Here is a 12,306-nt window from a genome sequence, read left to right on the forward strand (position 1 = left end):
AACACGCAACATTTATAGTACTGACAACTAAGTTCGAAGTTTTTTCTTCCCAGACTTTTGAAGATAAATTGGTCTCCCTCTTCAAAACTTACCCAGGTGCTGCTTAATCACTTTGTGGCTTTTTTGGCTGTGCTTTCAAAATGTAATTGTAGTTCTCCTACTTCCAGAAAAAAAAGGGCGGTAGAAAGTCTGTTTACCTCAGTTATTGAATTTCACACAGTTAAATTAAGTGAAATAAGAGCTTGAATCAGGTCCCGTTGGTTTCAACAGTAGTCTTTCCATTGAGTTTTAGTCAAGGCTTAAATGAAGATCAGAAGGCAATCCAGAGCTCATTTACATTTAATATGCTCTTCAGCTATTCCTTTTAAACTTAAATATTATTGGAGGCTTTTGAAACCAGCAGCGTGTATTAACTTGCTTGCTTGTCAACATGTGCAAATATCCAGATTTCTGCTGGAAGCTCTAATCTAAGTATTAACTGTAACATTCATTCCCATGAACGTGTAGTAGCCAGAGACAAGCTTTTAAAGCTTTTTATTGGCTTTTGCTTGTTCTTTGTAGTTAGTTGTCAAGGCATTTGCTATGTTAGTACAGATAACTTAACAGTACCTTTACTGTTTGAAGCAGTAAATATTATCTTAGTCCTGTCTGCAGTTTTCATCTTGTTTTAGCCTCGCTCATGAAGGGGATCTCATTCCTAAGGGGCAAGGTGGCTCTTGGGGAATTGCAGGCCATAGATTTTTCTTTCTGTAGATTCCCAACTTGTATCCGTTGGAGGCTGGAACTTGCTATAGTTACTTGCTTCGGAGGAAGTATCATGCAGTGATGCAGCTATACGGACCCAGAGGCTTGATGCAGCATCCGCTGTGATTGCTGACAACACTCGTCGTGACTTCAGTGGGCAGAACCGTGCACAGAAGTAGATAGGGTTATCATGGAGGTGGGCGTGCGTAGTTCGGGCAGTGAACAAAACTTGCACCATTGCTGTTGTGTTTTCAGTAGTTATCTGGAGAACTTGCAGTTTCTAGAGGTGTCAGTCTAGTCATCTGGGAGAGCTACATGTATATGCGTATGTGCAGATATATGTTTATTGGCAAAAATACACAAGTGTGTTGCATTTGTAATAGCAAGCTTTTAGTCTTCTACTTGGAATAAGATGTAAGGTTTTTCTCTTGCCCTTTTTGAGTCGTGAGTGCTCACATAGAATTTACACCTCGAAGTGTGAGGGATTTAAAAGTAAATATGTGTGCATCACATATTGTTTTGACATAAGACTTGATTTAATGTAGATAAAGAAAAATATGTGATTTATTTTCATTGGACAACACACATTTCTTAAGAAATCCCATGTGGTAAAATGTTCACAGCATAGTTTAATGCTTTTAAGTATCGTTTCTCTAACTCATTTTGAAACAATTCTAAACAATTCAGTGCTGATATAACTATAAACTGGTCCCACATTTTCATGGGCACACATTTTCAGTTTCTTTTTATTGTGCTATAAAATCCTGCTGCTCCATTGATGTTGCCAGAACAAACAACAATGAAGAACACAATTTTTTTAGATCACAGAGCGCAGGCATCCATTGCCATCCACTTTTTATCCCAAATATCCCGGTGTAGATCTTGAGATGCCACACTCCTGCCATACATGTCTCCTCAGATTAACGGTGCAGTAAGCCATGCTCGCTGTCAGAGGTCTCTCGGCCACTTGCTTCTATGCTCTACTTGGGCTTTTTATACTACTTGCAGCAACACAATAGTGACAAAATTCACCATGGAGGTTCCTCTGAGCCATTTCATAGGGCCCAAACCTTGCTTGAATGGGGCTGTGTGACGGCCCTTCTCCTGCTCCAGAGCTCTGCCCAGCAGATACATATGACTTTTTGGTGATGGGTGTAGTAGCTATGCTGGTGAGTGAACCTGGAGAGCAGGAGGGCTGCAGCTATGGACTGTCAGCCGGAGGCTGTGCTACCTGGTGGGCCCATCCTTGGGGGAAACCATCAGAGGGCGTGGAGCCTGTTTGGACTGACAGTGAAGTCTTTTGCCTCTTGCATGGTCTTGTTTGAATTTGTCTTCCACAGTACAAGACATACTTTGGTCAGTATGTGGGTTTCACACAGCATAAGGATAACTGTCTTGAAACAGGGGCATGGGCAATGCTTTTTCTTGGAGGACCCAGCATAAATGGGATGGCAATATTTCCATCCAGTGTTACCAGATATACTACCGACTCTGCATTTCCCCCTCCATGATTTCCTCTACAGCAGTTTCCAAAGTACTAGGTGGTGTTTCCTTGTGCTGTACACCACCTGAATGTCTAAGCTACAGCTGGCGTGTTTTGACTTGAATAGCCACATTTTGCACCTTAAAATATACGCCTTCAGTTGCTCTGCTCTATGTAGGGAACCACAGGCCTAAAAACGTCATGTACTCATCACTTTGCCCATCCTGGTCTTGACAGATTTGTAGGGTTACACTTATTACTCCTCTCTGTTGAGCTTAGACAGAGAACCTTTGGGAGGGACACCTCAAAGTCAATGCTGACTTCAAATAACTTGGTGTAGCCTGAGTTTTTATAAAGAAGGTTAAAAGATGGGGTGGGAAAGGGTGCCTGTGTGGTTTTCTGTACAAAGTTTGTCAAGTGGTGTGTATGAAATGTATACAGTGTTTGTTACCATTTGTGTATATATGTGTACGTTTGCATAGTGGCTGATAGATATGAAATTTCCTTATTCTTGGGTTTTCCTCACTAATAAATCATAGGAGCAGCTCATTATTTGGATTCATTGGTGACTGCACTTGCGATAAATCTGGCCATTAACCTTGAGCAATATCTTAACAGAGAATGGTCCACTCCTTTATAGCAGTCTCCCCAAAGGGTGTCAGTGGGAGGGACAACCCAGCAGCAGCACCCCAGCTGCTGCTGAGGACATCTTGGGGGCTTGACTTTCCAGTCAACGCCCCAAATAAAAAGCCTGCAAAACTCAAGGCAAAGTCGTGCTGCAGTAGCCATTGGCTGTGTGACGTGGACAGAGGCCAAATTGCAGCTTGGAGAAGGGTTGAAGTTGGGGTGGAGCACCCAGATGAGGTTGGGAGCCGGAGCTGCGCCTGGTGACACCTGCTTTGCCAGGAGAGGGGGGCCCCCTAGTGCAGAGGCCATGGCTCCTGGGTGTGTTGGGGCACTGCCAGCCATTCGTGCCGGCTCCTGCCTTCCCTTCCAAAGCATTTTCCCAGTGATTCACCCAGCCGCTGTGGTTTTCTGCTGTATCAAGTGATGCAGTGGTCACCTCTTACTATCCCCAAGTCCTTTTCAGGGCAATGGCGTGCCAGCACCCTGTTTTATATCTAGTACATGTTCTGCAGTCTTTGATGTAAGGCCTTGCCTTTGGCTATAGTTTAAATAAATGTTGTTCAGAGAGCTTATTTTCCAAAATCATACAAACCAGCCTGTGCAGGTCACCTGTCCCTCTTTGTTATTTAGAACCCCAGTGATGTTTGTGTCATCTGCAGTCATCCTTAGCAATGATTTTATGTCTTCTAATAGACCACTAACAAAGTCATCAGAAGAAAACTGATCTAAACCCATGTCATCTTTCAGTACCCCACTAGAAACACTCCCTCAAAAAATCACAATTTGTTATTCACCATTAGAACTTTTCACAAACTATAGAAAATTGGTGACAATTCCGGTTACTTTGCAATTATGCCGGTACTTACAAAAAAACTTGTCTTGTGCTGTAGCTCTCCCACAGTTGTATACTAAGGCATTCAGAGGGGAAACCTCAAATGCTGGTCTAGCCCACCCTGTCCTTGTAGTTGCTCCAAATTTACACTGGCGTCAGCGAGAGAAGAATTTAATCCCCCATCCAGTTCTCACTGAAGCCAGTGGAAAGACTGATTTCAGCCCATCCCAGTCTGGCCTTAATCTGGAGGATTAATGAAGATACATGCTGAATTAAATAATGGCAACAGAGAAGAAAAAAAGAAATATTACTAAATTATATTGGGGAGAATAAAAAACACTGTAGGGAATTAGTAAGGCTGAATCCCTTGTTGTCAGAAATACTGTGACTTTGGAGAGGTCTTCATTCAGGAGCAAGATGGTTTATATATGACTATTGATTCTTCCAGGTGAAGGTGCACACCAGCCGTCGGGTCATGCAATTGTTGTGCTGCCGCCATCCCTTGCAATTCAGGACATTATTTTTGCCATCAGAGGGCAGGTCTCCACTCCTAACCAGAGCAAGGGAAACTTAAAATTAGATTTATTAATAGCTGGAAAAGTTGCTTTCATCAAGTGAATAAAAATAAGAAATCATCTGGGAAAGCTTTCCCTTAAGGCATATTCTTTTTCTGCACTATGGTGTTAGTTTTGGGTCACTTTGGCAATTGAAGTTTACATCTAAGTATTTTTAAGAGCGCTGTCATTGTTTTTTTCCAAGTGTGTCTAAAAGTTGGAATAAATCTCAGTAACTGCATTACTCAAAACCACACTGTTTGAGCAGGGACTTGGTACAGCCACACAGGGCTGTTTTTCACAATGTTTTAAATTAAAGTATTTGAGTATATGTAAAAATTACTATCTTCTGAGGCAGCATTTCCAGTGCCAGGATGCTGCTTTGTTAAGCTGAAACTGGACTTTTTAGGCATCGTATGTGTTTGCAGCCACTCAAGGCAAAACATCTCCCCACGGCTGAGCATTGTTTGTATGCCTCACCTGTTTTCGAGCTTTTCCTTTCCTTTTTGTAACTTCCCACAGCACATTGCAGTAGATTTGGATGGGGTTTTTTTGTGTCACATGGACTTTCCTCCCTTTGAAATTCTTATTATGTAAAACATATTCAACCCAGTAATGCTGAAATTTCTCTATCACATCTCTCTCTAGTGTTGAGGAACTGGTTAATGTATGAAGTGTTTCTATTTAAGTGGTTAATCACAAATAATGAAATATTGCTTCCTTTTTTCCAAACTCTTGCATTTCATTAGGGAAAACATTGCATCATTCTTAACTTTCTATCAGAAATGGCATTGGTCATGATGACAAATGTCCTGTCCTCTCTAGTACTTCCTTGTAAGCTTAAATGCCATTATTTTGATAATTTGACAATACTAGCTGCACTTCCCTGGCTTTACGTGGTAGTATGGAGAGATTATGTGTATCTTTTCAATAGCTGTAAGGGAATGCTTTGAGGTCAGTTAAAAGAAAATACCTGATATACAGGACCTGCCCTTATCTCTGATGCACAGATTTCTACCTGAATGACACAAGGATTTTCATCTAATTTCTGAGGCCCCATTAGGTGAAGGTCAGTGACAACCCTCACAAGGGGGAAACAGTTTTTTCTCCTAGGGAGGAGTGTGGAGGCACAGGGGATGGCCAGGATCCCAAATGCATTGTGCAGGGCTGACCCGGGGTGCAATGGGCAGGATTTTGGGGTGGTGTGGTTGCCCATACGTCAAGCTAATATTTTTTACAAAATGTTTGCAGTTCACTCTGATTAAGGTGAATTGGTTGCAGGGAGGACTGATGGTAAGACATCAGGCGACATTATGCCACCTGACTTTTGGAGGCAGCTCTGTATCTGGACAAAGTGCCCTGGAAGGTACTGCTCTTCCATGAAATACCGGGGAAAAAAAAAATCAAAGGTGGAATTACTGCCAATGACTGAGGAGAGAGGAATATTTATAAACCTGCTGGCAGATGAAACAAGTATCTCTTGTTTGCAAGTTTTGCATTGTTGTCAATAATGGCTGGAAAACATGCAGAAAAAGTATATAAATTTATTATGCCAGGTCGTATAGAGTTATAAGTGATATATGAAGCATGGAAATGGACTTGCATATCTCTGAAATTGCCTTTGCAAGCTATTATTTTGATGTGTCTGTCAGAGTTGCAGGGAGGCTAACAGAGGCTAAGCATGGACAGAAACAGCTGATGATTTGGGGATTGGTGGTAATTTGGTTTCAAAGCATTCTCAGGGTTTTTTCTGAAGTCTGGGACAAATATGCATGACAGGATTGAGACTTCAGTAATCAGATTTTCTGGGGAAAAGATGAAAACAGGTTTCACTTGTATCAGGGCAATTGTTGCAGAGACCACTTTGTTTAATCTGAGCTTGTACGGATTTGGAAGAATACAGTCGCTTAGCATTATGGCTGGATGGATGCATTCTGTCTCCCTACCATCACTTGTGGAAAATGCCATTTAGAAAATGCTTCGATTTCACTCAGTTTCTTTGGGCTGGACAAGAAAAAAAAAGGCCAAGAAGCAGAGGGTTGCAGATGGTGAACCCATTTGCATGATTGACAAATACTCCTTTTAGGCTAAGTTTGAGACAGAAAAGGGGAGCAAGCATGACTGTGGACAGAGAGGATTTTAGTATCCAGAGCAGCCAACCGTGCACTTTCCCTAAGCACTGAAATTCAGTGAGTTTGCATCTATCAGTACAGTGTGCCTGTTCAGCTCTTTGATCGGTGCTGTCTTATGTAGCACCTGACATTTCAGGTCATTTCAGCAATATCTGCCCTTTTTTAGGCTGCCTGTTGAGGTAATACTGTCACTACTTCAAGATCAACAGTACTTTGGTATTTAGGAAGCACAGCACGTGTGCTAAGAGCAATAACAGACAGAAGTAAAATGCTTTGTGGTGATAATCCCATGCTGCTGCCCTTCAGACTTTTGGGGATGCCTCCACATCACAGGGGTGATGGCTGGGGCTTTGGAGGTCCGGTGGGTCACCTGGGCTGGGGCAGGAGAGCCTCATGGTCCTGGCAGGCAGCCCCATTTCAGCACTGCTTCAGACAGAGGCCTCATGGGATGTCCTCTCTGTGTCAAAACTTTTCCAGACTGGATGTATTTTTAGTATATTAACATCACAGATAAGAGCAAAGCTTGCGTCTTTTGTGGATCAGCATGTACCCTGAAGTTCAGATCTGGATCTCAGCTTTTCTACAGGTCAGGGACATTTCTCATCCTGGATTTTGATCAGGAAACTTCTTGGGTTCTTTTTGTTTTCTTTATGGCTGAAATGTGCTGCACCCATGTGCAAGTGTTCACATGGAATGTATATTATGTGGCACATGCTACCACAGGCCCCAGCACTACCACGTAAGTATCCATACACACCACCAACTCCAAAACCTGGATAGTGCTGGCTTTGCTACACATTGAAACAAAAGTCTGTAAAGAATGTATGTGGCATCAAAATTTGTCCTTTGGAGGGCAAATAGGTCAAGCTTAATAGAGGTTAAATCATAAAATAATCCATGCACTCATGCATGCACATCTCACTTAAAACTCTGCGGAGTGAGGTGAGCACTGCATTGTCTGTGCTTTTGCCTCTGGCCAAAATGGCATTCACACTGTAGTATTATTAATATATACAGATAATTATACCATGTATGTTTTTCAGAACACGGTTTTCGTAAGTGAAGAAATTGCAGGAATGGCATTATTCATGAGATGCAAGCTGGCCATTTTCTTTCTTTGCAAATGTTACAGTTGGAAAATTATTTAGCACCTTTGCCTGAGTTTAATAATACTGCTGCAGGGGTTTAGCTTGTTTTGTTCGATTTGGGTTTTCTTTGCTCAGCATATACTGCTTGTGACCAAGGTTCTCATACTGCTCTGATGAAGTTCACTTTTTCTATGTACTTAGATCTCCTTGCAACAAACAAGGATTTGGTGTTGTAGCTCTTTGAGCAAACAAAAAATTGTGCATGGGGGGAAAGCTCCTATAGGGTGATCTGACTGATGCTAGCCATATACTGAAGCAACCCATTTTCTTCTGCTCTCCGGATCTTGACTAACATCTCATCTACATCTTCTGTTTACTGTGTAGAGGATGTGATGAGGTGATGAGCCTGGTGGAGGGGTCAAGTGGTTTTGCATGTGGCTTAAGACACCTTTGGTAGAGAGCCATCAAAGTGCTCTCTACTCCCAGAACAGGGGAAGAAAATAGGTCCTGGAGGACCAACCTGAAGCCTCTTTGGAGGGCTTTATGTCTGTGTTTCCCTCCACAGCTTCACAAGCTGGCAAGATCCTTCTCTTGACTGTTTGCTCCTGCCTCCTTGCTGTCCTCAGAGCTGTTTCCAATGCAGAAGTTCATGGGGTACCATGGTGAACCGAATCAGTGAGCTAAAAATACCTTCTGTCCATTTATTTATTTCTTGCTCTGCATTATTTGTAGCTTGGATCAACTCTTTGGCATGATTCACTGAGCAGTCCCATGGGAGAGGGAGAAACACAAGAGTAACCATGCCCTCTGCCTGCTGTATCAGCCTTGGCCTAGTAAGCAGTGAAAAACTCTGTGTTTCTTGGGGTAGCTGAGCCAAGTTGAGATCTCCAGCACTTGTCCAGTCCTAAGGGAAACATGTTCAAGTGTGTGCAGTTTTTCCTGGAGCTTGTTTCAGTGAGCTCGACTGTGCAATCCAACCAGTACCAAGCTGCGTAGTGTCAATGTTGGGTATAGGTGACCAGTAGGATGCTGCTGCAGAAGGCTCCTCCTTCCAGCCTTCCTTCAGTGCAGATGTAGCATAAACACTGCAGTCTAAACTGCACCTGCTTCTGCATTGTATTTCAGTGCATTTCAAAACCACACACCTATAGATCAAATCTGAGATGCCTAAACTAAGCATCCAAGCTGAGGCTTCGAACCCTCCAAAGATCTTTTCTCACTGGCTTTTTCCTTCGTTGGAGGAATGCAAATGCTGATTTTAAGCATGGGCACATTGCAATAGTTATATTTGAAACTGAAACAGAGAATTCTGCGTAGGAAATTCTTGTCCATTACAGAAATTCGAGGCAAATGTAAAAAGGTGATTTTCTACACTTGATGCTCATGTAGTAACAAGCAGCTTACACAGTATAATCACAGCCCCTGTTAAACTGTACCCATTTATTAGCAGTTGCCACTCTGATCCCAAGCATCATAATGTTCATCTAAACATATAATGAAAAATAACTGAGGAATGTGAGTGAATAGCCTTGCTTTAAACATAGACAAAGACTATTTAATCTTTTATCACTGTTAACTCATTATGGGTGATGACTGTTCTGAGAAGTAACACATGCTCAGCTGCTCAGTGAATGGTTTTGATGACTGTTAATTGTTTCTTGATCACTGCTTATTAATTTATTTTTCCTACTAATAAAAATTTAGTTGTTTGGTAAATCTTCAACAAATATCTTACGTTACTAACTCCAAAACTTATTTCCAGCTTTGTCAAGAGTCTTTGTTCTTTGCTTTATAGCACCCCACACCATGGTGTTCCAGTTTGTGACTGGTGCTTCTAGGAATTACAGCTCTACAAGAGTATCACTTCATTATTTGGGTTTTTTTGGGGGTTAGAAGAATGCAATTCTTTTGGTGTCTTATGGAAAGGTATGAGGTCAGGCTTGGGTTGCATTACAGCGACAATGAGATAAAGGCTTCCTTCTGCTCCCACTGAAGAGCAAAGTTGGGCTGAAGCTTTCCACCTGGAAGGTGTTGTGAAGTCTTTTACCACATTGCCTTTTGAATCATTCACATTTCCTCTGCATTGGCATAACTCAGATATGTTTTAATTTTAGCTAAGTAGGGACAGCCCAGAGGATGACTGGAAGAGTTTCTGGGGCTTGTGTGTGGTGTTTTTTTCTTTAAAGCAATTTGCATTTTGCTCTTTTATTGCAATTGAATATAGTGGTGATAACTTGACATTTCATCTGGGTTTAGTAAAGCTGAGTAATAGAATTTCAGGTGGGGATTAATTTCTCCACTATTCCATTATGAATGTTTGTAATCTCAGTGGTGCTCTGTACGGCACCACTTCCTTTCCCTTCCCTTCCTTCCTTCCTTCCTTCCTTCCTTCCTTCCTTCCTTCCTTCCTTCCTTCCTTCCTTCCTTCCTTCCTTCCTTCCTTCCTTCCTTCCTTCCTTCCTTCCTTCCTTCCTTCCTTCCTTCCTTCCTTCCTTCCTTCCTTCCTTCCTTCCTTCCTTCCTTCCTTCCTTCCTTCCTTCCTTCCTTCCTTCCTTCCTTCCTTCCTTCCTTCCCCACTAGCAAGGACTCATGTGCCAAAGCTGAATATGCCGGGAATCTCCGGAACCTCCATGTGTCGGAGTGGCAAGAGATGTGTGAGCCCTGGAGGTTCAGTTTGCTCTTAAAACCTGGACTTTTAATTTGAGGTGTCCTGCAGGAAACCCTGACTCCCTCCCACTGGGTTAACAAGGAGATACAATGGCCCCCAAAGTAAATGGGTCCTCAGGGAAATTGCCTTTGCCGATACCTGGCGGCATACTGTTTTCAATGATGTTTGGTGGTACTGTATCAATACCCTCTCCTCCGGAACTGATTTGTGTTTGTGGCACAGAAAGCTTAGTACTACCTATATACTAAAGCCTCATTTTTGAGTTTTTGATAGAAAGCAATGGAGGATTGGTCCAGCTCTTAATTCTGGTATCTTTCTGTGCTCGGGAAGTGTCGCATGCTCCCTACATGATTGCCATTAGGGTCATGTAAGATAACATTTGTGGGGTTTGTGAACCTGTGCTGATGCTTCCCTTACTGTGGTGCCTGTAAAGATGGATGGGAAATAAGTCTTCACCCTGTACTTCTTGCTTTCCTTCATGGAGTTTTCTTCTTTCCTCCACAGTTTGTCAAGGGACAAATAACAAGCTGACCCAGTTGGGACATGTGGAAGACCATTTCACCAGTCTGCAGAGGATGTACAACAACTGTGAGGTGGTGCTCAGCAACCTGGAGATTACATACGTGGAGCATAATCGTGACCTCTCTTTCCTGAAGGTTAGCTTTCCTGGCCAATATAGCTTTCCCTTCTAAAGGAATCTTACTTCATTTTTTAAGTGCAAAGGATTGGCTACCTATAAAACTCTGTGGTCATCTAAAAACATAAAAATAGCACATCACAGATGCAGGATATGTGTAGGCTGCAGGATACCCTCAACCCTACAATACTAAATCAGGTACTTTGAGAAATAGCTTTTCAAGCACCTGCCAACCTGTGCTGGCTGCCAGGCAGATAGGTTTCTTCTTATTTATAAATGTTATTGCATTTTTTCCCATTGCCTCTACTCCTCAGAGGGCAAAAGGCTTTGTGGTGCTATTGGGCAAAGCAAAGCACAAAGTGAGTGGCAATGCCCTGATGGCAGATTTTGAAGTGTGGAGGCTCATACCCTGCCCTGTAAACTGTGACCCCTTCCCCTGCTGTGCTGGTGAGTTCCCCTCCAGCCTGCAGTGCCTGCTTCCCGAGCAGGCAGGTCCTGTGCAATAGCTTCCCATGTGGACACTTGGAGCAATCTTCAAGATAGTCCTCTGCAGTTTAGACATGAGTCACTCCCATCTCAAGCTGAAAGCAGAACAGATGGGGACAGGTGATAAAACACAGCCATGGCATGAGGAAGAATGCTGTCCTACATGGGCATCTCAGGGTGCTCCCCCATTGCCGGGATGCTGCCACTGGAAATAGTGTCACACCGTAGGTTATATTTTTCTTAACAGATGTTTTTTAATGCATTGTTTTACACATACCTTGTTGTGAGATTAGGAGGTTTTCAAAGAAAGAGGCAGGAGAGGTTTTTTTGACGTGATAAGTCTATGTCTGGTATCAAGGGCTCTTGTATGGTAGATTTCAATAAAAAGGTCAGTCCTCTGGGCCGATAGGAGTAATCTCTTTGTGTGAGCTTTTCTTCTCAGGGAACAAAGAAAGGGAAAAAACCATTTCATTATAGTAACAAGCAAAAACATCAGAAAAGAGATGGTTCAGACATATGAGTTACAAATATGATGGTATTGCCGTTTTTCTTTCCCAAGCACAACTTGACCATGGAGCTCAGCATTCACAGGAACATAACAGGTCTCTTGAAGACTCACTGGTGGTCTTCATAGAATAGGAAAATATCCTAAGTGGTAGCCTGAGGTTCTGTCATTATGGTGATTTTTGTAGGAGATTATAGAAATGCACACATTTTATAGTTCAAGGCAGGGATTAACCTACATCCAGGGACAGTGCCTCACTTGTCTTGTCCTGTAGCTGTTACTTAAGAGAGAGGTTACCTGATCTTGCCCTCTGTTGAGCATTGGAGAATGAGCAAGGAAAGGGGCACATCAGAGAGAGTGTAAAAGCCTCAATCAGATGGCATCTCTGTGCCAACAATGGTTGGAATTGGGACAAGTATTCAGGGGAAGCATCACACTCGGTTGCTGTATTATATATGCTTGCCCTGTTTTCCTGCAACTCCTAGGTGGCCCCACTTGGCCTTGCTTGAGGAGACCACAGGGGAAGCTGGACCTTTGGAATGAGCCCCTG

The 12,306-nt window shown here is 42.7% G+C and overlaps 1 protein-coding gene across 3 annotated transcripts in view; it reads left to right on the forward strand.

Moving 5' to 3' along the window:
- EGFR (epidermal growth factor receptor) overlaps positions 1 to 12,306 on the forward strand; it is a 163,188-nt gene that overhangs the window by 102,755 nt on the left and 48,127 nt on the right. For all 3 annotated transcript variants that reach the window (XM_082045971.1, XM_082045972.1, XM_082045973.1), the window contains exon 2: positions 10,633 to 10,784. In XM_082045971.1, coding sequence (XP_081902097.1) covers positions 10,633 to 10,784 — 152 coding nt within the window. The remainder of the gene's footprint in view (positions 1 to 10,632; positions 10,785 to 12,306) is intronic.

Source organism: Streptopelia decaocto (genome assembly GCF_964273445.1).
Source record: "Streptopelia decaocto genome assembly, chromosome: 2".
Classification (NCBI taxonomy): Eukaryota; Metazoa; Chordata; class Aves; order Columbiformes; family Columbidae; genus Streptopelia; species Streptopelia decaocto.